Below are 27,578 nucleotides of genomic sequence, written 5' to 3' on the forward strand. Positions count from 1 at the left end.
AGACACAGATGAGGACAGGCTAATGGATGGGAGTTTTGACAGTGATGAGTTGTATGAATTTTATGATGAATGAAACTTGAGTTCAATAACTTTATGTATTACATTTTTTTTTTTTTTTTTTTTTTTTTTTTTTCAAATTTCGGGCCACAAAATTAAGGTGCATCTTATATGTGAGGAAATATGGTAAGTTTGTTGCTCTACCCTTTTATTGTAGCCATAAATGCCACACGTAGCTACTCACTCTGATGACTAGTTTCAAAACTTTGCGGCTTACAGAACTGGAATCTCTTTGCACCTCCAGGCGCCTCCGTAGCCAGGTGGGAAGGAGCAGCAGTGCGTAGCACACGCTTCTTGATTAGACCGGGGTTTGAGCCTGTCACCATCAAATACGGAGGATGCGGAAAGGTCAGGGAATGACCACCGCATATCCCGGAGCAATATGGACTTAGTTGCTAATGCTCCTAAAAAAAAAAAAAAAACCTTTGCACCTCCCAACTAGTTTTTTACCCCCCCCCCCCCCATATTCTTTCAAGTAGGCCAGTATCTTTCTTGAAATTGAGACCTTACAACTCATATTAGACTGTATTGCTACTTCTTACACTGTCTTCTCAAATGATAATTTAATTTGAGGTTACTGAGACCAAGATACCAAGCCTTATTTATTAGTGTTAAAGCTTAATTTCCAGTTTTTTTGGGTTTTTTTTATTTAGTTTTAATTTGTCTGTCTTCTTTTGCAGCAGTATTCCTTATTTCTTCATGTTCACACCCCTACCCAGTTTAATATCAGTAAATTTTGACATAATACTTGTGGGGGAGACAATATTCTCACTCAAGATCAAAGACAGCATTGAGTCCTCATTTCATCTGAGTTGTTCATGCAAGCTGATTCAGATTCTGCATTTTTTAAAAAAAATTATAACAGGTGATAAGTCTTGGTGTATGTATATGACACAGAGACCAAGGTTCAAAACTTTCAATGGAAAACATCATCACCAAGGCCAAAAAAAAAAGTGCAACAGTCAAAATCACATGTGGAGTCAAAAAATGTCATGTTAGTGATATATTTTAACAAGGCAATGGTGCAATCACAGTTCATTCCATGAGGTGTCACTGTTAATAAAGACTATGACCAAGGAGTTTTAAAACCGTTGAGAAACACATTCTGCCAACCTAAAAAATGGTGAAATGGCTGGCTCCTTCACCACAACTATGTGCCATGTCACTTTGTCCAGCAACTTTTGACCAACAGAAACATGCCTATTATTCCACATCCACCTTATTTGTCACCATGCAACTTTTGGCAATTCCCAAAATTAAAATAGGACATGAAAGGAAAACAATTGAACTGATTCATAAAATCCAATCAAACATAATGGATTGCCTAGAAACTTTCACCAAAGATGACTTCCAAAAACGTTTTGATGGGTAACAAACATAATGAAACAAGTGTGTGGCAGAAGGAAATTATTTTGATGTACATTAACTGTGTAAACATTCATCACTGAATAAAATTAATTTTTGTAACATTCACTGAACTTTTTAAACCCTTATATGTGTCAGACTTAGATTTTGAAATGATATCAATACAAAACAAATTCAATTACAGAACTACTTGAATTTTTCAAAATAATAAGTTTGTCTCTTTTTATATACAGTGGCTTCCGGTTATTTGGGCCACCGGTTAATCGGGGCAGCCGTTTATTTGGGGCAAATCTTAAAAAACAGAAACCAATCTAGAAAATAGCCAGGGTTTACTTCACTTAATTGGGACAGCATGCCGTTTAATCGGGGCAGGAGACCGCAGCACTGGAGATTACCCTACGATTGTCTCCGACAGTACCACATGGTTCGGTCGAAATTCTTGAGGTCACAACCATAAAAACAATTAGCAGTCACCTGTTTATTGGGCTTTTCTGTTAGTGAAATCTATCATAAACGGACAGTAAACTCGATCTTAGTGAATTTGCAATAATACCGACAGCTGGAATTCTGTGGGTTATTATGGTGAAATGTGTTTACACTTCCATGAAATCTTCAATCATATAAAAAAAATTAATTTTCGGATCTTCTCTTCATTCCTGTTTTTAAAGCTTTGTAACTCGTTACTCCGTTCTCACTTGCGCGTATCGTGTTACTTGCAATTTGTGTGTGCCGTGTTTTTTGTTATTGATTGCTTATCTTTTTACTGTTTTAAATTTTAATCCCCACCCACCCACAAATGTCAGTGAACAGAAATGTCAACTAGTTTAGTTTGTATGTACATATTACAGTACACACTTTGCTTATTGGAGGCTTGAAGTGGTAAAACCTATGTTTAGTCTCTAGAGAAAAGTTTCCGGCATCCCCCTCCCCCCATACTTCTCCTTCAACCCATGCTTTTTTAACCCAAGCACGGTACTAAGTACTATAGGTTCTAATACCTCTCGTGTTTGGGGTTCACATAAAAAAAAAAAAAAAAAAAAAAAACATTAATTATTCCGATTATATTCTTCTGATTTTCAAGTATCATTTAATTTTTTAATTGGTAAGGTAATAAAGGGTAAATTTGTGCTTAATATATCTTTGCTTTTATGGCCTGTGGATAATATTCCTCCTAGTTTCGCTAATTAGAATCGCTGTTTAATAGAATTAAAATTCAATTCACAAACGTGATCACGATGACCGGCGCTTACTGCACATTGTATAGTGAACGGTACTTTACTATGGTGAGTTTGTCGTAACATGATTTGATTGTACTGTACAGTGAACTAATTGTAAAGTGTGGGGGGGGTACGTTATATTTTTAACTATTTACGTGAAACTTTGGATAATTGGGCCAAAATGCACTAGTCCCGATGTGTCCCAAATAACTGGAATGGACTGTATGTATATATATATATTTTTTTTTTATTTTTTTTTTTTTATTTATTTTTTTTTTTTATTTTGATTACAAAATCAAAATAATTCTGCAGTAATCTTACCACTAGGTTTGTCTATCCAGATTTCTTTTTTATCTTCCTAGAAGACACAGTCCAGTCTTCTATTCATAGGAATGACATTTTGTCTGCAGGTCATAAAGATTACATTGTTTTATCCCATGTCACTATCATTTTTAGAAATATTGGGTAATAATTTCAAATTTCAGTTCATTCATCTTAAAATTCATCTCTTCCATCTGACTTTAAGGTAAAAACTTGGCAAAAAAGAATCATGTTATTCTAACTGTTTTAATTCTTATTTTGATGATTTGTCCAAATAATATTTGCAGTGAAGGATACTTGTTTGTTGAAATGCAAGTTGTGCCATATCTTGCACCATCCTCACTGATGCTGCATTCATATTTTAAATTCCTTTACCATTCACATGTCCCATATATTGATAAAGCTTTTTCAGCTTAACACTAATTTCTTCAACAAAAACCAAAATTTTAAAATTTTACCTTAGTTGAAAAATAAGTATTCAAAAAATTGGCAAAGTAGAATTTACTTATTTATGGCAACAAATAAAAGCAAACCTTTGCATATGGCAGGTGGTAGATGACTTTCATCAACTGGTGAAATACCACCACTTTGCTTATTGGAAGCTTGAAGTGGTGAAACCCATGTTTAGTCTCTAGAGCAAAGTTTTCAGCGTCCCCCTCCCCCCATACTTCTCCTTCAACCCATGCATGGTACTGAGTACTATAGGTTTTGATACCTTTCATGTTTGGGGTTTTCATAAAAAAAAAAAAATATGGCAATGAAAGCATTGCCATATTTTTTTTGTAACCTGAACTGTTCAGGTTACAAACAAAATGGTTTTAATGTAACGTTTAAACAGCATTTTGCGCTAGTTATCCTGATCAAATCACTAGAAATAAAGGCACCTCTATAGGGTTTACAGTCTGTTACAGGGGGTCCTCGTTATCTGAGGATAATTGGTTCCAGAAAATTCCACTTCAAAAGGACCAAATTTTTGTGCTATTTGTGTATTATGTACTTGTACATATTAAAAAATGAATTGAAGGAACTGAAAAATGAGACAATTATTTTATTAGATATTTTTTTATTATATGCTTTGAATGATATAAGGTTAAGTAAAGTTTATTGAAGTTACACTGTTTTTAGTTTTACAAATAAAGAATGAATCCAGAGTTGTGTGTGTGCTCTTTTTTTTTTTTTTTTTTTTTTTTTTGGCATATTTTTCAGATAAAATTGTGTTGTATCTATTGCATTTAGTTATGTCTTTAATTCTGCACTGAACTTTTGCTGCACGATCATGAAAAGGGTCATTCTCACAAAAATATTCAAGTGCTTGGTCAATTTTCTCAAGAGCTTCCTTTATTTTTTTTAATTTTCAAATCCTCATAACTGCAGGGACTCTGATACTGGGGACCCCCTGTTCTAATACAGTTGAACAATCATATATTTTGTGGATGTTTTCTCCTCTACTCCTTCAGATTAATCCTACAGTTGACACTGTCATTACAATCAATTACACTGTCAACTGCAATCTCTGAAGAAGCAAAGGAGAAAACATCTACAAACTGTATGATTCTTTAGACTCTATTAGTAATAAATAGATTTTAAATCCTACACAGGTAAAGTAATATTTGCACTACAAACTGTTAAAATTCATTTAACACCTTGATATTCTTATGTAGGATATAGTGACATATAGCATGTGCACAGTGGAAAGCAGTGCCTTAAGCTCCTGTATTGCAGGAGCTTAAGGCACTGCAATAAGCTCCTGTATTGCAGTTGTTTCAGCTTAAATTGGAGATTATTTTTTTTAAATAATCTCTCTCTCTCTCTCTCTCTCTCTCTCTCTCTCTCTCTCTCTCTCTCTCTCTCTCTGTTTAATGTTAATACCAAGTGTATTAACATTAAAACACAAGAGTAATTCAGCCTATAAGATATAACTTTGAAATTTTAAATATCAATCTATTGTTTAAATGCAGTCTATAAGCTTCAGAACAGCTTTTAATCATATAGGTATCATTTGATTATGGCAAATTCTGACAATAAACTGTTCATTCCACCTCGTCCTCATTTGGGTTGAGATTTAATAGCTGAGTAGGTATAGAAATGAAGTAGTGTCTGCAATTCATGCTTCTGGAACCATTGCAGAATGATCTCTGCTTGTGACACTGCACATTATTCTGCTGGAAGTAAACATTACTAATTGGATAAACTGTGAGCAGAACAGATGTACCTTGTTGATAAAATCTGTTAACATTGTAGAGTAGATATCATCTTTTAAGGGCACAAAAAGTGATATTGTTGTACGCTTTTGCACTAATGACATTAGGTCACTCCTACACTAGCAAGACTTGTGGATTTATTTGATGACTGTTTTCTATAGCAGCATGTTAGAGAGGTAACAAGAGAGAGAAAATACTCTTAATCTGATTACGATGATGGTTCAGTAAAGAATTGCCCTGATCTAGCTGCAAAGGTGCTAGCCTGTTAATTCTTGGTACAGGTTTTAATCCTTCTCTACGTAGCCACCGTGCAGATTTACACATTTTCCCCATCGATGGATGAGGCTACGGATACTGTTTTTGTAGAAGTGGTGAGATTGGTCCTTTGAACCATGAATCTATTGCAGAAATGAGTGTCTCGTTATCAGGGAAGTGGGTCCCCCGAAAAAATGATTTGAGGGAAGGAAACAAGAAGAAGTCCGATGGTGCAAGATCGGCTGAGTAGGCTGGAGGGAAATTATTTCATATCCACAAGTGGCCGCTTGTGTTGTTGCAATTCCAGAAGTGTGAACTGGGGCATTGTCTTGAAGCATTCTCACACCTTTGGAAGCATGCCATGCTTACATCTTTTGATTTTCTCCCGTAATTTTGTGAGTAAGTTGGCATAATAGGCACCTGTAGTTGTTCTACCTTTTGGCAGGTAATCAGTCATTATTACGCCTTTCTCATCCCAAAACACTGACAGCAAGACCTTTCCTGCTGATGCTTGGACCCTTGCCTTCTTGGGAGGTGGGGAACCATGATATCGCCATTCCATGGACTGCTTTTTACTTTCAGGGTTGAAATGGTGTATCCAACTTTCATCCTGAGTGATTAGGCGAGAGAAAAAGTCTTCCTCATTTTTTTTGGCACAGTGCTAACAACTCTTATGATTTCTATTGTCAGTCAGCCTTCTGGAAACCAGTTAATAATCGGGGAATCCACCTTGCACTCAATTTCCATAATTGGAGTTTGTCGTGAAGGACTGCTTCAACAGAGCCCACACTAATTTTCACCTCCTGGGACAATTCACGCACAGATATCTGGTAGTCTTCCATGATTAACGAACACTTTTCTGATCGTGCTATCATCAGTGGCTGAATGGGAACAACCTGGAATGGGCTCAGATTCTACAGATATCCGACCACATCTAAACTGTCTATACCAGTGCTTCACAATAATGCCACGGGATAGGGCTTCATCCTTATATACAGCAGTCGTCTCCTCTTGGATTTCTTTATTAGATTTTCCCTTCGAGAACAGATATCGGATTACAGCTCTGGTTTCAGCTTTGTCTATGATGCTACTTCGTCACTCACACGTTCAGCTCTGTAAGAGAAAAACAAATTAAGACACAGGGCTGAAATTTTACACCTTTAGTACAGATATTTTGCTACACACAAAATATGACTCTGCAATATGTGGAAGTAGGTGAGGACGATTCTTTATTGAACCACCCTCGTATCTCGTATCAACAGTGATTCTTCATGCATTACAAGTCTTCAGATAAAAGAATCACTAAATGGTAGTGATCACAGTGTATCGATGTGAGATTTACTTACTTAAAGAAGTAACTTTCATCAAGAGTAAAGGGAAGGGTTTTTGCTTTTGTAAAGGAGACTATAGTGGGATCAGACAATTCTTAAATTCTGTACAGTGAGACTAACTAATGATGTTATCATCAGCATATTCTAAATGGGAAGCATTCGTGCAAATAATTATAGATGCTACTAGGCTTTTCATGTCAACTGAGACATTCTTCAAGGCTTAGACCTAAATGAAAGTCAGATGAACTAATGAACACATGGCAGACAAGAAGAAATGCATGGGATGAATATAAATTATCAGAAGCCTGTGGTAGATATAAATTAGTATGTAATTACATCACAAAGGAGGATAGGCAAGCCAATGCAGGTTATGAGAAATCTTTGACAAAGAAAAACAGCAAAGACTTCTTTACTTATTTTATTACTAAGCAAACAGGAGAAGGAAGGTGATGAATCACTTTGGTCTACTTGATATCTATGGCTCAGCTGTTGGTGAGCCTGTTCAGTTTGCTGACAAGTTGAATAAGTATTTTGAATCTATATTCACACATGAGTTGTTCAGGGAGAGGAATTCCTGATGTTTATCAAACTCTGTCAGGGAGCTAAATGATTTTGTAATAACTGAGAGCAAAGTGCAGGAGAAATTGTTGAAGTTAAACATAAGAAAAGCACCCGGGGTGGATGAATCTATCCAGTTATATTAAAGGAGGCAGCAAAGGAAGTAAGCAATCCCTTAACCATAATTATGAGAGCTTCCTTGGACTGGAGATATGAAAATATATCCCCCAATTCACAATGGAGAGAAGGACGTCAAAGGGTGACCCGAATAATTACAGACCTGTTAGTTTACAATGTACGATGTAATTATCACATTCTGCAAAGCATTGGGTAGGTCTGCACGATCAGAACAGTACTTCATACAGATCTGGAGGCCTCATTTGAGCAATGGTGTAGATCTGCCGAAATCTGTGCAGAGGAGGGAAAACGAGATTGATGAGGGGGAACAGAAGGGTTGTCTTACCAAAAAAAAAAACTGCCGATTGCAGTGTCTAGAGACTTGAGCACCTGCATGTTAACTTGATTGAGGTGTTTAAGGCTTTGAATGGATTGAACAAGCTGAACGCTGATGGGATCCTTCTTTTTCTTATACAATACACAAGGGACATAAATTCAGGAAGGGTAGTTGCAGAATGGATGTATTAAACTTTGTCTTTAGCCAGTTGATTGTTGGAACAAACTGCCATGTGTTGTTGTGAAAGTGGATAGCTTAAAGGAATTCAAGGAAGAACTAGGCAAACTATTGGTAGGAATGAATAGGTGAAATGTGAAGGGTTTTTTTTGCTGATGCTATAAGCTTGCCTTGTTGCATCATTTGCCAGTAGTGGTACTAATACTAAGTGTTCAAATAGGCTGTATTATCAGTAAGCATCCAATATGCCTCATGAAAACACAATTTCACCCAGTTTGATATCTGGAAGAATGCTCCATTCATTCATGCTGATGTTGCAACATTCTGTTTCTGCTATCAGCATGAGATAGCTGGAGCAGGGATTCCAATAAGACCAGATTAACTTATTCCACTACTCAATTTTCTGTTTATACTCAGGGATGACCACACGATCAAAGGATTTCACGAGACAGAGAGAGAGGGAAAATACAAAAAAACTACAACACATTTAATAGTCACTGCTTGAACCAGTCGCTCATTGTGCATATACAGGCAGTTCCCGGTTTGAGTCCCCCCCCCCCCCATGTATCAAGGATCATCAAAATCGAAAATATGAACATTAATTGCAAAAACCGAATGAATGTTAACCATTCATAAATACCACATTTCAAACCACGCGCATAGCTATACAATACGGTGTACCCAACTTTACGACATTAATCTGTTCCAGAGATACCATCATATTGTGAAAATATTGTATATGAACCCAATAAAACATTGTTTTTTGGTGATTCGTTCCAAGACCTTGGAAGTTGAAATTTTTGCTATATAACTAAACTATTTATCTCTCTAAAAGGTCATTTTATAATGTAAATTGTATTAGTTACCAATTCAAATCATAAAATGCACTACAATTTCATTGTTATCATATGTTCTGTATATATTTTTTATATTAATATGTTATATAATTTTCTAAAGCACATTTCTGGAGGTCACAACCATAAAACAGTAAAAACAATTTGCGCTTTCCGGTTTATTGGGCTTTTCTGTTAGCGTGAGCAATTATAAACAGGTAGTAAACTTGATGTTATTGTATTTGCGAAAATACCGATAGCTGGAATAGTGTGGTTTATTACGTGATTGCAATGGAACATATTTTCCGTTTACTGAAATCGTCAATCATATAAAATACATAAATTTTCTGATTCTTTTCTTCATTTCTTTTTTTTTTTTAAGCTTCGTAGACTTGTTGCTCTGCGCATATCGTGTTAGTTGCAATTTGTGCATTCTGTTAAAAAATGCTTGTGCATGCTATCGTGAAATTTATAAAGAAAAGAGATTATCTTGGAAACAAATGCCTCTTGAAGCATTTCTGAAGAAGACGACTCCTTGTACAACAAACCAAGTGTCGAGCCAATAATGAGTGATCAATGATGATGAAGAATAAACATTCTTTAACCTTTGTAAGTCATAAATTTCTTTATTATTATAATTTGCTTGATTTTACAGGCTACATTTTCATTTCTTTAGATAAATCAATCATTGTTTAAACATAAACTAATTAGCTACCTAAGTTCATTGTTGAGAATGTAGTCCCTATTTTTAACCTTAAGTCTATGAAAAATAAATTCCCGCTTTACGAGCAAGTCGGGAAGTACTTGTATTTATATACTGTGGCACCCGACTATTCGGCCTCGGCAGTGCTGTGCTTTAATCCATTCATTTTTGCCTGTCTTCTACTATCCCCCATCTCTTAACATGCCATTGTTGTACCCCTCTGTCATTTGATTGATTGCAACCTACCTTTTAGACTGCATAATTTTTTTCCATCTTCTACTGGCCTTTTACTTGCAGCTGTTTCTGTCTGCAGGCCTACTTACTATTGGCTTTATATTTTCTGGTTGTTAGACCATTCTCAGGGTGACAGCATCTGTAATGTTTACTGGCATAGGTTTCATATCCCGCTTAGTCACTAAGATATCACATTGTTTGCCCATTTTCTCACTGAATCACAAACACACACAGACTGGCTGCATCTCATTATACAATTTAATATGTACAAACGCGTGACACTAGTTTGTGACTGAGGAGTTGATTCCCCACCATCATCCAAGAAATTAACTACTCATAATAAACTGACCACTCAGCACATTTGACACTAAATAAAAATAGTGGTGGAATTTATTAACTGATAATAAAAATGGAAATAGAATTTGACTATTTACAGTATAATAATCTTTTACTTTGCATTTTAAACTGATGTTACAGCTCCTGGATATAATTATGGATATGGAGCACCAGTCGGACCTGCTCCTACTCCGGCACCTACAGTAGCAGCTGTACCTCCACCACCAACACCAGCACCAGCACCTCCACCACAAGCTGTACCAGGTGGAGTGCAGGGATCAGGAGCTGAATCTTTTTCTCAGCAAGGTCCACTTGTACCCGGTTCCAATCCACTACCAGCAGGTCAGCAGCCAGGGCCTAATATTGTTCATGGGCCTTCAGCACCTCCTACATCAGGTGAGCCACCTAGCCCATTTTGATTTTTAGAGGTCTCTGGATACATTAACTAAATATTTTAAAATAGAAACTTGTGTGATCAATTTATTTTTATTTCATTAAAGAAAACAGCAGTAAACAAAAGTTGTGACGGGCTTGCCAGTTTTTCAAGCTCTGAGGAGGAAAAAGGAGGGTATCCCATGAATGTAAATCAATTATTTGACTAAGCAAAAAGGTTTCCTCCCCACAATAAAGTTATACACTGCTTGACTAACTCAGTTTGCATTGGTTTGTCAAGAAAGAAATATATAAAGCCTCATGTGGACCAAACCATTTCTGGATTTCTGAAACTTAACAGTTAGGTTCTGCTGGTAACAGCATACACAGATCAGCTACTGCAAAGATTTTAATGTTACAAAGGAGTGGTGAAGCATAATTGACACTTTAGCAGTTATATCATCTTTCCCCCCACCCCCAAGAAACTTTATTGTTACTTTCCTAAGCCAAAGTGGGGAGAGTTATGGTTGAGGTAATTATCCCTTTAAGATTATTCCAAAACATGTTCTTATATGTTATGCCTCTGCATTTTTATTTTATTTTTTATTATTATTATTATTTTGTAACTAAAGAATGTGATGCTAAGAAACTTATGTTTGTTTGTTTGTTTGTTTGTTATTTGGTTTTTAGGAGCATTAGCAACTAAGGCCATATTGCTCCGGGAATATGCGGTGGTCATTCCGTGACCTTTCCACATCCTCCGTATTTGGTGGTGATGAGCTCGAACCCCGGTCTAATCAAGAAGCGTGTGCTACGCACTGCTGCTCCTCCTTCCCACCTGGCTACGGAGGTGCCCTGAAACTTCTTATGACCACTGTTTTAGCAACTGTGGGAAAATTTCCCAACGTGGGCAGTATACTAAATTTCCAAATCTTGAAACAGTCGTGAAACCTTTGCACGGTGAAGTTACCAGCATCACATTTTGCAATAATAAAAACCGCACATTTTCCAGATTTATATGGCGATAGTAGTTGTCAGTTAATTAGGAGTGGTCTGTGAGATATTGCAAATCATAACATTATGGAGTGTGATTCACATCAGAAAACATGGTACTCTTCAAAGTACAGCAGTTTCCTGTGATCATATAATTATATAAAACCACATTATCATGCACACGTGTGTGTATATTTTTTATGTATAAAGAATTTATAACGTTGGCTAAAGTGCTGGATTTTGAGAATTTTAAGTTTTTGTATGTGGGATTTATGGGGTTTTATTGTATATCAGTTGAGCGAATTACACAGTGTCATCACATGCCAAACTTGATACATTAAAACCCATCACACAGGCATGAACCAAACTCTACATCATGACAAGCAAAATGCATGGCACATGGCAAAATAACTGCATTTTATGAGGTAACATCCAAAATTTATAGGAAGTGTTTGGAAGATGTGGCATCCACTTCTGAAAGGGATAAATGTGGATACTACAGGGAGGAACTCAAGCCAAGCAGTTGTGGGATACGTTTAACCTATGCCAAGATCAATCCACATCTATTCAACTTTCAAGAAACTGCAAACTGGAGTTAACAACAATCACATTACATGTAAACCAGTGAACAGAAATAAAAGTTCATTGCTATTTGAGTCAGTGCAAATGGACTTGAAACAATTTTGGAGTTGGAATAACTGTGGGAAATGTTCTTATGGCAAGGATTGAATCCACTGATATGTCTAAAAGGATGATAATATGCTGCCTTGTATTTAAAACATTTTTCAGATAAGTAAGCTTCATAATGCTTCATTTTTACAGCATAGATAGCCAATTTAAAAATAATTCAACTTTTTGTCCCACTGAATTTGTGAGGAGATAACAAAACGTGATCATAAATTACTTGTAATTTTACAGGCGCCTCCATAGCCAGGTGGGAAGGAGCAGCAGTGCGTAGCACACGTTTCTTGATTAGACTGGGGTTCGAGCCCATCACCACCAAATACGGAGGATGCGGAAAGGGCAGGGAATGACCACCACATATCCCGGAGCAATATGGCCTTAGTTGCTAATGCTCCTAAAAACCAAATAAAAAACAAACAACTTGTAATTTTACATAATTTAAGGTTATAGTTCCACAGGCTTCTAGTTAGTGTGATGATATGAAGATACAGTAAACTCTTTAAAATCCAGCACCCTCGAGGTTTGATAGGTGCCAGAATTAATAAAATTTTGGATTTTAGAGAGGTGCACATAGTGGTTGAGCAGTTTTAGAGGATCACATTTCAATAAATATTAAGTACAAATAACTGAACTGCTCAACCACCAAGTATACTCTAAAATTTGAAAATGAAAATGACTATCTTGTCTGTTCATCTTTTTTTACAACCAGTAGGATTTAAACTGCACGGATAATGCAGTGGTGTTGATTCTTACAACAGGGCAGACTTGATTTTGTAATAAGTATTGCACTACTTTTAATAGATAACTTTAGTTATATTGGAGAGGCTATCTGGTTAAAATAGTGCAACACTAGGACTTGTTGTAAAGGCAAGTTTGTTCTGCTGTAAGAGACAGTTGCATTGTCTATGTAGATTAAAACCGGCAAGCATCTTATAAAGAAATAATTGTCACTCTTTTTTTGCATGAACTTTTAAAAAGAAACGTGATTACTGGTTTACTACCTTAATATTTCTGAATTTTAAAGCAGATTTTACTGTATATGTGCATGCATGCTTCTCTAATTAAGATGTGCATGCATGCTTCTCTGCTGCTCTCCTTCCTTCACTTATTTAGGAGGTGGAGGAGAACCCATATGGAAGTGATCACTTCCCCATAATCTGCATACCTAGTAGGAGAACATGTCTTACTTTTAGGCTGTTTTGTTGGAAGATCAATCAGTCTAATTGGAATGCCTTCCAGTATTGCAGAGTTTACATCACTACAGTCATTCAGGAGGCTATAATTGACACAATGGCCTACATCACAGAAAACATCCATGTTGCTGTAATTACAATCTCAAAAACATCTACCCAGTTTTCACCATTTTTCAAACCTTGGTGGAATGGAAAAAAAACTTGAGCAAAATGGCTCAAAACAAAGCTGGAGATATTTTGAGAATGTCACACTATTTTTAATCTCTTAGTCTTTAAACTTGCACATGCCAAAGCATGCTATATTCACTGTCAGAGCCAAAAGGAATCATGGATCCACTTTACATCCACTATTACCCAATCGACAAGCCCTAGTGCTGTCTGAGGAAAAATACAGGGTGATTCACTACCAGTGCGACAAACTTGCAGGAGGTGTAGGGGCCACAAAGACAAATCGGAATCACATAGCATTGCAGGGTCCGAAATGCCTTTGTCATGTGGTAGAGGACGTCGAACGGGAGGTTGTGTGAACAGCGATCCCACTGGAAGTCAGCATTTGCGAACCGTTTCTGTTGAAGAAACCACGTAGCAAAAGTCCTCCAGAGTGGATAATCCGCAAGCTCCAATGATTGGACACATTGCAGATGGTATGAACTCATTTGGTTTGTTGACAGTATCCTCCATACAGTGGATTGGGAAATACCCAATCGTTGGTCTATCGCTCGAGTACTCGTACTCGGATTGCCTTCTGCAAGACGTAGGACATTCTCCTCATTATCTGGCGTCCTCATTTGGAAGACTTTTTCTACTATTTTTTCAACATCTTGCTCCCCAGAGTTCCTGGTCCTGAAAGAGAAAACAAAAAGCAGACAATTAACTCCAGATCTAAGGATTTTCATGTTTATAATGAGCCTTTCATCACAGAAGAGTTAAAAAGAGCTCTAACTCTTATCAAAGCAATTCGGCTGTGTCTGGTCTAACATGCCAACTTCTTTTCAACAATCTGTCCATTACTATCTACGTCTTTTGGTTTCTGACTTTTGGAACCCGAATTTCTTCGCCCTCGGCAAATTTTTCTACCGTTGGACTAGACATCCATTATGAAATGACTAAATGTCTGTCAGAAAAATCTGTGAACTACATGCTCTTTCTGTATAATAGAATCTTTCATGAGAAGCAATTTCCCAGTTCCTGAAAAAGTCCTTGCCTTTCTTATACCAGGAGAAGATACCAAAATTGCAGCAAACTATTGTCCTATTGCTCTGACTAGCTGTTTGTGAAGAATCCTGGAGAGAATTGTCAATTCCTGCCTTATATGAAAGCAAATAATCTCCTCTACAGAGTACAGTGTTGCTTCCAAAGGAACAGGTTACTTTGGACCTTTTAATTAGGTTGGAAACATCCATCTGAGATGCTTTCTTAAAACAAGAACACCTGGTGTGCATGTTCTTTGATATGTAAAAAGTGTATAGTGCAACTTGTAGTTTGGTATTTTAATGACTGTTCTGTTGGTCTTAGGGGTCATCTCACCATTTTTCTTAAGAAAATTTTATCCTGTCATTCTTTCCAAGTTCGTGTACGATTGTGGTCCTCTTGCCAGGAGGAGGGAGACCTCAAAGATTGGTTTTAAGTGCTATGGTTTTTGCCATCAAAGTGAATTCCATTACAGGACAACTCCCAAACATTGTCCTCTGTGTTGATAATTTCAATATATTTTCTCAGTTTTGCAATGAGGGTTATTGAGAGAGAACTGCAACATGCCATTGACCATCTGAACTCACCAGTGACTAATAACGTCCGGTTCTCACCACAAAAGACCATTGTCATACATTTTTCTCAAAAGCATTTTGTCCAAGCTTGAATTGAGGAAAAAATGCTGTTACAGTAGTACCTGAAACTATATTTTTTGGACTTATGTTTGATAGACAGTTGACCTTTCTACAGCATATCTGTGAACTACATGCAAACTGCATGCGAGATTGGAATATCCTTCCTACAATCTTCTCTAATTCTTGGGGTGTTGACCAATGCACTTTATTATGCCTCTGTCATACACTTGTGTGATCTAAATTAGATTACAGATCCCAGGTATGTACTTCTGCTAGACTCAGCATACTCTGACTGCAGGACTCCATCCTTTATCAGGCAATTTGTATTACTACTGGAGCATTTTGAACAACTCCTGTCAAGAGCCTCTGTGTTAAAGAAAATGAACCATCGCTACAGTATGCTTTAAAACTGAAATCTTTGCCAGATCACTCCAGAAAATCTGTGCAACACTCAGACTCCCAACCATCCATTTGATTTTTCGTATCCAAGAGCTACTCAGAGATTTATATATTATGATAAACAGTTGTTCCATCAACAAGGCAATTCCTCCACCCTGACATGTACATTTTTCAGCCTGTTAACTTCTCTGTTAGCTGGAGACAGGCCAGTACTACATCTTCTACCTACCTGTAACTGTACTCAGCACAACAAGCTGAACATTCTGACTTCTTGCCAGTCTACACAGATGGTTCAAAGCCAGAAGTGTCTGTGGGATCTGCAGCTGTCTTTCCAGACACTATGCTATCCAAGCAGATATCTTTCAGAATGCAATATATTCACTGCAGAGCTGCATGCAATTGAGCTAGCATTGGATCATGTATAAACATGCTACTACTGAAGATGCATTGTGCCCCAATTCTCTAAATTCATTCCAGACCTTATCAACAGTGAGGTATAATCCTCATTGAATCGTGTCCAGAGTCCAGCAGCAGCTCCGGACAGGAATGGATGAGGATTATAAATGCACAAAATTGGATTCCAAAAAATAACATGTGCTTCTGCTGGATACCCAGCCACATTAGGATCAGGGGAAATGATTTGACAGGCACTGCAACCAAATCAGCTGTGATCCCAAATAATCCTTTAGTTCCCTATACACAATGGACAAGTGATACAAAAGAAACTGGTCTCCCATTGGCAATGTTGCCAATGGGAGACCAGTTTCTTTTGTATCACTTGTCCATTGTGTATAGGGAACTAAAGGATTATTTGGGATCACAGCTGACATGGGCAGGCTTCAAACAAATTATACAAGATTAAGCCTATAATCAAACATTGTGCAGTCTAGTCTGCACAGGACATAGTTCTCTTATACACCTGTTCCTGATTAGGGCTGATGATCCTCCTGTGTGTGATCATTGTGACACCATTTTAACCGTAAAGCACATTGTTTTCGAATGTCCCAGTTTTATCAGTGCACAGCTTTGTTTTAATGCATTTAGCCTTAAAACCCCTACATCCTAATAATAATAAGATACAAATATATACATACAGGTAACCCTCGTATAAAATGGTTATTAGGTTCCGATGAAATGTCATGTTGTGCGAAAACGTATTATATGGGACTAAGAAAAAGTACAAAAGGGGGGTGGGGTTACAATCCAAAACCTAACAAAAATACACCAAAGCAAACAAATCTGGATTTGTTTGCTTTTGCTTGATAATTCTTTGTGAATTTCAACATATGGAACTAAGCATTTTTGAAGCTCCCTTTTGAACATTGGGCTCCTTTCAATCAAGAATCTGCATTCAAAAAATAAGATTCTAATTGCTTGGCTAACTTTGTCTTCTCATATGCTTTTTAGTGTAAAATTTGGAAGTTTAGAATTTTCATCTGTGCTATCATCATCATCATCTCGATTGATTTGATTTTACCTCCGATGCCATTTCCACCAAATCTGCTACGCCAGCCTCTTCTTCTACCAGTAATTCCTGAACATCTTCAGTAATCATATCTTTTTTTTATTTTTTTAGAAACATAGGCAACTAATGCCATTTTACTCTAAATTGTCTATAAATTGCGTGTGTCCTGAGGCCGATACTCTTTTGCTGGACAAAAAACCCCAGTTTCCGGGTGGGTGGTGGGGGGGGGAACCATGCTACCATCGCCTGAGCCTGACTAACTCAGCCACTTTGTGATAAAGACCCATAAAAATTCCTCCCTTCATCGACGGGATTCAAACTCGGGTCTTTTCCACCCAGTGTGGGGAGGAGGACGATTCTATCAACTGCTACCCACAAGGGCTTCAGTAGTCATATCATCAAAACCTACCGATGTAGCAAGTTCTACTATCACACCGATTCCGTTTTCTGCCCGTTCAATCTTATTTCTTGAGTGAACTGACTCTGACCGTACATTTTTCTGCACACATTTAATGTTGATGGTTTACTTCTTTCAGCGATAAAGCAACGATTCTGATACAGTCCACAATTGACAAATGATTCCATGCCTCCATTACTTCAATAGATTTGGAATAAATTTTTTCCAAAATCCATTTTAATGATTTTCTGATGTAATGAGTTATAAAGGTGGATATAATGCCTTCATCTAACGGCTGAATGAAAGAAATTGTATTAACCCAGTACAACTGTGGCGGTAGGAACATAACTTAAACGTTTGGATGACTTAAATCTTTTTGATGGCCTGGTGTGCTATCCAATAATAATAAAACTTTGAAATCTAGATTTTTTACTAAGTTTAGTAGCACAGAACGTAACACGAGAATTTCCCAACAAAATAAAATACAGGAATTTGTTTTTTTTTTTGTTTTTTTTTTTTTTTTTGACTAGCAAGTGAACAGCAGAGATTCAAAAAGACTGGAAATGTTGAAAAATTACATCCAACGTAATAGGGTTTTCCGGCACAAAAGTTAAAAAATACCGTTATGCGAGGTTTACCGAAATTTTCTAACCATGTTATATAAGTACTGTGTTGTGCGAGGATTGCCGCAATTTATCAATCATGTTAGGGCGAAACCATGTTGTAGAAGTACCATGTTATACGGGGGGTTGCCTGTATATCAATGCATTTTATTATTTACCATATACATTATTCTTTACTTGTTTTTATAGGTAATTAGTAACCTTCTGTTTATAAATATATATTCACATGGTAACCCATTTTTAGTAAATTTCAGTATATTCAATTCTCAACTTGTCACATTATTAGCATTAGCATTAGTAAAGGCATATGATGCAAGAAAGCAAGCTTATATAGCATCAGCCAAAAAAATAAAAATAAATAACCTTCCCATTTCACCCATCCATTCACCCCAAATGTTTGTCTAGTTCTGCCTTGAATCTATTTAAGCTGTCAACTTCTATGACTGGTGGAAGTTTGTTCTAGCAATCAATCACTCGCTGGCTAAAGGCAAATTTCCACACATCTATTCTACAACTGTCTTTCCTCAATTTGAATTTGTCCCCTCAGGCAACTAATCTGGGCAAGATGAAGAATCCCATCAACATTGAGCTTACTCAAACCATTCAAAGCCTTATATACCTCAATCAGACCACCTTGCAGGTGCCTAGTCTCCAAACACTGCAATTTGCAGAACTTAAGCCTTTCTTTGTAAGAGCAACTCTTTGTTGCTCTTACGAAGAAAGGCTTAAGTTGCCCTTCTGTACTAGTTCCAGCAGCTCTACATCCTTCCTAAAATGAGTCCTGCAGACCTGTGTACAGTACTCAAGGTGTGGCCTGACCATTGCCTTATACAAGGGGACAATCACCTCCTTATTCTTGCTAGAACAATTCCTGTATATCATTGACAAGACACCCTGAGCTGCTCTTGCAACTGTGTGCACTGCTCAGAAAACGTCATGTCTGACTGCACAATTACCCCCAGGTCACTCTCATTCCTCACCACCCTTAGTGTAGTACCACACAGTTCATACGTTACTCTGGGGTTATTGCTACCCATATGCAGTACTTTACATTTATCAATTTTAAACTTCAATTGCCACCTCCCAGCCCATCTCACCTTTTCTAAATCCTGTTGCAGTAGCATACTGTCATTAGTGTCATTAACAACCATGCTAACCTTTCTGTCGTCTGCAAACTTGGACATTACTTCATTAATATCATTAATAAATACAGTAAACAACAATGGGCTCAACACCAAACACTGGGGGTCTCCATTAATAACATTAGTCAACAAAGAGCAATGTCCATTGATAGTTGCTACCTTTATCCAAGGTAGCAACTTGCCCTTAATGTCATACTGCTCCAATTTGTACAGTAGTCTTCCACGTGCAAAGTATCAAAAGCTTTCCTAAAAATTCAAGTATGTGATCTCAAAATTATTTTTTGCATCCAGTTCCTTTGTGACCACATCATAGTATCCAATCAAATTGGTCAGACAAGACTTCCCCTTAACAAACCCATGCTGTGTTTGAACTATAACTGCTGTCCTGTCTAGATGATCCTGCATTGCTTCTTTAACCAGTGCCTCCATTAATGTCCTTGGAACAGAAGTTAAACTAATAGGTCTGTAATTACTAGTATCACTCTTTGATCCTCTGTGAATTTGAGTCACATTTGCACATCTCCAGTCCATTGGAACTTCCCCTGAGTCCAAAGAAGCTCTCATAATTATGACTAAGGGTTGCTTGCTTCCTTTGCTGCCTCCTTTAATATAACTGGATAAATCTCATCCACCCTAGGTGCCTTTCTTATGTTTAACTTCAGTGGTGTCTCCCCCACTTTGCTCTCAGTTATTACAAAATCATTAGCTCCCTGCCAGAGTTTGATAAAGTTCTGACATTCCCTTCCCTGAATAACTCCTCATGTGTGAGTGTAGATGCAAAATACTCATTCAGTTTGTGAGCTGCCTGAGCAGGATCCTCAACAATCGAACCATCAACTTATGGCTTAAGCTGCCAGGGTGCCATTAAAAATCAAATATGCATGCACAATTAACATTACAACTAAACAACTCACATCAGCACATTATGGGAATGGTCTGTGCAACAGGTAACATGCGTAGGGCTACTTGATAGAGTGAGCATCACTACAAGACAGTTTAGAAGTTCCAGTTTGTTTTGCCATCTTTTTGCATGTGTGTGAGAATTCCTCAACTAGTTGGAACATGAGTCAGCTGGCAGTGCCAGTAATAAAAGAGGTAAAATTTTATCTCCATTACCACTGGCTGCACCTGAAACTTATAGATTTGTTACATGAAAATGCCTTATATAGGGGTTAAACAAATAGCCAGAGGATATTACTATATGGCTAAGGAAGTGAAACAGTTACTCAAGAGTACATTTAATGCCATCACACTGGCGATGTGTAATTGTTGTTAGTGGCTTTCTTTTTCATTTACATTTGTTACATTTCATTTTTATGATGCTTGGGGGGGGATTGTAAATTATATTGCATATTATATTGCTTTTTTAAAAGTTCTTGCATTTTGGCAGTACATGAATACCTCCCCCACTCCAAATATACATATTCATCAGAAGGATAACCAAAATGTACTGTAAAATTGTTTGCTACAGGTACAATGGGTAATTATCCCCAGGAAGCATCTAGTTTTGGTCCATCCCGTGGATATGGTGGAACTGTAGACAGTATACAGGGATACATGCCAGCTGGACCAGGTAAGTTAAAGTCTATATTTTTTTTCAAGAATTTCTGAATATAACTTTAATATTTAACCCTTTCACAAATATAAACATAATATATATACGCTGTACATTATTTTCATGTGTGAACACACAGGAGTGAATGAGTGTGCATGTGTGCGTGCATTTTGAAAATTGTTTCTACATGGTTAATGAAATTTTGATTTTGTTTTTGATAATAATCTTGCTCTACTGTTTGACTGTAAAGTCAAATTAGGGGGGGAAAAAAAGTAATATTGAAAAGCATTTTAGTTATATAGGTTGTTTGATTATTGTTGGTAAAATGGGGATAAGCTAATAAAATTCTTATTTATAATTTGCAGTTAAAAGAAAGCTTTGCATTTTCATGTGCCTGCCAGAATATACCAGTGAGCAACTTATGGTGGCTATACACCATTGTCAAGTACCACAGCTCAATAAATAAACTGCAATAATGATTATAGTGTTAATATAAGAAGAGTATGAATGCAGTTTAGTAGCTTTTTTATGCAATTCTGTAGGAGTGCAGTTAATATTAGAAGGGTTTTTATTAATTTACTAATATCAATTTATATCAGTGTGGCATGATCCCATAATGTTACTTAAAATAGCATAGTGAGTAATGCTGCCAAATAATCTGGATGCAGCATATCTTATTATGTTCATACCTCTTTGTTTTGGGCAGTATTCTTAAACTAAATATAGATTTCAATCATACCTCAAACTACAGCAGCAAAGCAAAAGACTCCAAGCAGAATAAGTGCTTTGGCTCAGGAGACTACTTCAAATTGCATTTCTCTTATGAATCAGCATGTTGTTTCTTTTTAAAGCTACCTTTAGCCAGACATGACACAGCCAAAGAGGATGCCTTTCTGTGTGTGTTTGTTGTACCAACTGTGCGGTAATACACTCAGGGTAGTGGCGAATGAAAAAGACCTGGTGGTAATTGTGCAGGCAGATATGAAGTTTTCTGAGCAGTGCAGACAGACTGCCATAACAGCTCATGTGGTCATGTCAATCATATATACAAGAATATTTCTAACAAGGATAAGGAGGCAATTATTCCCTTGTATAAGGCAGTGGTCAGGCTACACATTGAGTACTCCATACAGGTCTAACTTTAGAAAGGATGTAGAGTTGCTTGAGCAAGTACAGAAAAGGGCTACAAGATTGGTGAGGCAAACGAAGGGGTCCTCTTACCAAAAAAAGGCTTACATTCTGCAAATTGTAGTGTCTGGAGACTAGGCACCTGCAAGGTGATCTGATTGAGGTGTATAAGGCCTTGAATAGTTTGCTGTAGGCCAAATGACTCAATATAATGAACAACATACCTTAAGAGTTCTTATCCTCTTGCACATACCTTAAGAGTTCTTATCTGCTACCCCAACTGGACATATTATCTAGATGTTCTGGGGGCAGAAACATTTCACGTGAGCGGGTAGCTAATATCAGGGAAGAGAGCCTAAAAAACTTCAATGGTTGTGTTAGGGTTGTTAAATATACAAGAGCTGTAAATCTTAATTGTTTATACAGCAACGTTAGAAGTGTCATCAATAAAATGAGCGAATTTGAACTGCTGGTTAAAACAAGTAACGCGGACATAATAGGGCTTACAGAGACGTGGTGCCACCCGGAAATTGGAGATGATGAGTTTCAGTATGGCTTGTATAATGTATTTAGGAAGGATAGGGTAGATAGAAGGGGTGGTGGGCTAATGCTTCTTATCAGTAGCAGCCTGAGTGCGATAGCTTTCCCTTATTCAGACATTTCACATGCTAGTATAGAGTCTGTATGGTGTGAGATAGTTGGAAACAAAGGTATAATGCAAGTAGGAGTAATCTACAGACCAGGTGATTGTGAAGATTATGACAAAAGCCTCTACATGCAAATGGAATGGGCAAGTAAGCGTCAATGCCTTATTATGGGTGATTTCAATTTGTCTCTAATTGATTGGAGTAAATGGGAAGGAAACTCGACATGGGGAGCAAAATTTTTAAATCAACTAGATGACTGTTATTTGTATCAACATGTCAGGGAAAGTACTAGAGAAAAGAATATCCTAGACCTCATCATCACACGTGAATCAAATGACATAATAGGGCTAACAGTTGAGGAATCAGTAGCAGGAAGTGATCACGGAGTTCTACGGTGGATGATGACGAGAGAGAGGTAGCAGAAGTAAAAGGAAAAAGAATAAGTTTTAATTTCAGAAAAGGAAATTACGATGCCTTAAGGTACTACATGGTGTCTATTAACTGGGTAGATATCGTGCAGAAAATGAATACATTTGAACTGTGGTACGCTTTTAAAACATTAATCACGGATGCCTTGAATGCGTATATACCATTAAAAAAATACTCCACGAGGAGGGTTCCAAGTTGCAGGAATAGTGAAGTTCCCACATTACTTGAGCAGAAAAAGGTGGCATGGAAAGGTTACAGAGCAATAAAAAGTACTGAAGCCTATAACAGCTACAAGGTGATGTGTAATAGAGCCACAGAAAAGGTTCGACAGGCAAAGGCAGTTTATGAGAAATCACTAGCAAACAGAGCAAAGAGGGGGGATAAGGAATTCTTCACATATATAAATTCCAAGAAGAGCAGGACAAACCAGATCAGACCTTTACATAAGGGAAATGGGATAGTATTAAATACACCAGCTGCCGTTACAGATGAACTCAACAGTTATTTTGCATCGTTATTTACAAATGAAAAACCTTTTGTGGCAATGGGAAATTGTGGGAGCGAAGTTAAAAAATATGTAATTAATGATGTTGAAATTTCGCAAGATTATTTAATGAAAAAACTTTCGAGCCTACAGACCAGTAAGGCTCCTGGAGTTGATGGAATATACCCTATAATCTTAAGGGATGTGGCAAGCGAGTGCATTGAACCATTGAGGCTAATTATGCGAGCATCACTAGACTCTGGAGAGATTCCCTTGGATTGGAAAAGTGCCAATGTATCTCCCATACATAAGGATGGCTCTAAAAGTAAAGTTGGAAATTATCGACCTGCCAATCTGACTTCAGTAGTAGGGAAAATCATGGAGGCAATGATCAAGGATGGAATTCAGGATCATTTGGATCGAATTGAAATTCTCAAGGATTCTCAGCATGGTTTTGTAAAGGGAAAATCATGTTTAACAAATTTGGTTAGACTAAGGTGCATTTAGGGCTAGAGCCTCAAGCTGCGAACAAATTTAGACTATGTATATAAAGTGCTTAGCATCATAATACACAGCCATTTCTGAATAAACAGAAAATTTTTAAGGTGGCATCGTTTTAGGTTATATCTCATATTGTGAATGCCTTCACAACGAGTTGCCATGATATTGCACTACTTCGAATAAGTAACGCTTCACCTAAGGAGAAGACTAGTGTTACTTATTCTCAGATAGGTACCACCACCCAGACAGCTCTGTTTCAGGGCTATTTGGCCCTTCGTCAGTGAGTGGGTAGGTACCCAAGTGATGCAATGATGGCAAAAACAGTTATGAAGTATAACTCCACAATATGAGAGATGCCTGATGGTGTATGATGTAAGATATAACCTAAAATGATGCCACCTTAAAAATTTTCTGTTTATTCAGAAATGGCTGTGTATTATGATGCTAAGCACTTTATATACATAGTCTAAATTTGTTCGCAGCTTGAGGCTCTAGCCCTAAATGCACCTTAGTCTAAATACATCATACACCATCAGGCATCTCTCATATTGTGGAGTTATACTTCATAACTGTTTTTGCCATCATTGCATCACTTGGGTACCTACCCACTCACTGACGAAGGGCCAAATAGCCCTGAAACAGTGCTGTCTGGGTGGTGGTACCTATCTGAGAATAAGTAACACTAGTCTTCTCCTTAGGTGAAGCGTTACTTATTCGAAGTAGTGCAATATCATGGCAACTCGTTGTGAAGGCATTCACAATATGAGATATAACCTAAAACGATGCCACCTTAAAAATTTTCTGTTTATTCAGAAATGGCTGTGTATTATGATGCTAAGCACTTTATATACATAGTCCAAATTTGGTTAGCTATTTCAAAAGGGTCACTCACGAACTGGATTTAGGGAATAATTTCGACATTGTTTATTTAGATTTCAGCAAAGCTTTTGACTCAGTCCCACATGAGCGGTTGCTTTATAAGCTGGAACAGGTTGGAATCACTGGGAAAATCCTTAGATGGATAGAAGGATGGCTTCAGGGCAGGAGGCAGAGGGTTGTGATAAATGGCTATTCCCCAGATTGGGTTGATGTAAGAAGTGGGGTTCCTTAAGGATCAGTATTAGGACCACTGTTTTTAATTTTCATAAACGACATCGATGAAGGGATAGAGGGCGTGATGTCTAAATTTGCAGATGATGTTAAAATTGGTAGAGTAGTTAATGATCACTGTCAAGCTGAGCTTCTTCAGAGAGACCTAGATAGACTTCAGGAATGGTCAGAAAAATGGCACCTATGCTTTAATCCAACAAAGTGTAAGGTATTACACCTGGGAAACAGTAATCCCAAAATAACTTATTCACTTGGTGGAGTTCAACTAAACCCAGTACTGGAGGAAAGGGACTTGGGTGTTACAATATGGTCAGACATGAAATTCTCTGAGCATTGTAAACAGGTTGCAAGGAAGGCCCATGGTGTCCTATCGATGATCTATCGAACTTTTGCAAGTAGAGATAGGGACGTGATAATCCCATTATATAAGGCTTATGTTAGACCACACTTGGAATACTGTGTTCAAGTATGGAGACCGCACCTAAAGAAAGACATCGAGCTTCTTGAAAGGGTGCAAAGACGGGTGGTGAGATCTGCAAAAGGGCATCCTTATGAAGAAAGACTTCGAATATGTGGGTTGCAGAGTTTGGAAACTAGACACCTTAGAGGAGATTTGATTGAGGTGTTTAAGGCTCTGAGAGGCATCAGTAAAATGAATGAGGACGAAATTTTCAAGATTATAAATTATGCTAGAACTAAGGGACATAAATGCAAGTTACGGGGGGAAATGTTTAGATTGGACTGCAGGAAGTTTTATTTTAGCCAGCGAGTTATAAATTACTGGAATAGGTTGCCTTCATGGGTGGTAGAGGCCGACAGTTTGGGGAAATTCAAAGGTCATCTGGATAGTACTTTTGGGTAAGAGAAGCGCATAGGATGATAGGTTTAATTTCCTTTTTATTTATTTTTTTTTTTATTAATTATTATTATCTATTTTTTTTTTTTTTTTTTGTTTTTATCATTGTTTTGTTCGGATATATATATATTTATTTTATTTTTTGGCTGGTGCAGCATAAGCCATAGGCTTTCTTGCACCATGCGGCCATTACTAATACTAATACATTGTACAGACAGGTAGTTTGCCAGTATATCAGCTTGTCTTATAATTGGGACTTTCCAGGTGGTGACTGGAACTTGTTAGTTGGTCACTCAGACAATAGCAGAAATTTCCTGGATTTAATGATCAATTATTTTCTTCAACAGCATGTTAGAGAGCAATAGGAGAAAACAATACTCTTGATCTGATTATGAGCAGTGACTTTTTCGTGCATTAAGAATATTGAGATAAAAGAAACACTAGGTAGTAATGATCGTAATATATTGATGATGTCGGATCTACTTAAAAATATAGCTACTGTCGAGGGTAAAGGGGTGGGATTTTGCTTTTGTAAAAGTGAACACGGGTCTCAGACCGTGTTTAACTTTTATTCAGTAGAGTTAACTGACTATGTTACAATCAATAAATTCTAAATGGGATGCATTTGGGGAAGTAATCATAGATACTAAGATTTTTATACCAACAAAAAAAAAAAAAAAAAAAAAAAAAAGTTCAACATTTAAATCTAAGTGGACTTACTGCAACTGTATTTTGATAACCCTCATGTTGCTTGAGTAAAAATACTGATCGATAAAGAGAGCACTGTGCACAGTAGGGGGAAGTTGTTCTGTTATAGAATTAACTTTGGTGGCAAAAAGTGCAGCACTGACCACTGGGAAACTTCTTCCCCTTGGCAAAAAGATATAGTGTGTGGATCCCATGCAAATTTAAAATGACCAGTTTGATGACACAATTTTAAAAAAAACTGGAAGATGCCCTCCTAAGAACAAAATGTCTTAAAATTCTAAATCTCAGAGCTGTGCCATATACACCGATGAGTCAAAACATTATGACCAGCGAGTCATCATGCAAATCAAAGCAACTGCAGGTTGGGACACGGTATAAAAAACACCCGATACTGAGCTCCATTAATCAGTGTTACTCTTGTTTTTCAGATAGGAAAGGCAGCAGACTTAAGCGAGTTTGACAAAGGCCAAATTGTAATGGCCAGATGACTGGATCAGAGCATATCCGAAACGGCATGGCTGGTGCGATGCTCACGGTCAGCCATGGTTAGTACCTACTGAAAGTCTGGGGTAGGGAAACCCACAAACTGCCAGCAAGGTGTTGGACGACCACGGCTCATCGATGCTCGAGGTGAGCAAAGGTTCTCCCGGGTGGTACGTGACAACAGAAGTGTGACTGTGGTGCAACTCACCAGTAATTGGAATGCTGGTGATGGGAGTAATATGTCACAACACACAGCACATCGAACCCTACTGAAAATGGGGCTGCATAGCCGCAGGCCGCTCTGAGTGACCATGCTAACCACAGTTCACCAGCGAAAGCACCTACAATGGGCATGCGAGCATCGAAACTGGACCTTGAGTGATTGGAAGAAGGTTGTCTGGTCCGATGAATCACATTTCCAGTTGCACCATGTGGACAGCCGGGTATGTGTCGTTTACCTGGGGAAGTGATGGCGCACCGTGGGACGAAAACAAGCCATTGGGCGGTGTCATACTTTGGGTGATGTTCTGCTGGGATACCC

The 27,578-nt window shown here is 37.6% G+C and overlaps 1 protein-coding gene across 2 annotated transcripts in view; it reads left to right on the forward strand.

The window, feature by feature from the left end:
* LOC150090584 (uncharacterized) overlaps positions 1-27,578 on the forward strand; it is a 168,321-nt gene that overhangs the window by 134,059 nt on the left and 6,684 nt on the right. For both annotated transcript variants that reach the window (XM_090378868.1, XM_090378876.1), the window contains exons 10-11: positions 10,184-10,438; positions 20,608-20,709. In XM_090378868.1, the coding sequence (XP_090234994.1) occupies positions 10,184-10,438; positions 20,608-20,709 (357 nt within the window). The remainder of the gene's footprint in view (positions 1-10,183; positions 10,439-20,607; positions 20,710-27,578) is intronic.

The sequence above is a fragment of the Mastigoproctus giganteus genome, chromosome 1, assembly GCF_048544385.1.
Source record: "Mastigoproctus giganteus isolate SK-2022 chromosome 1, ASM4854438v1, whole genome shotgun sequence".
NCBI lineage: Eukaryota > Metazoa > Arthropoda > Arachnida > Uropygi > Thelyphonidae > Mastigoproctus > Mastigoproctus giganteus.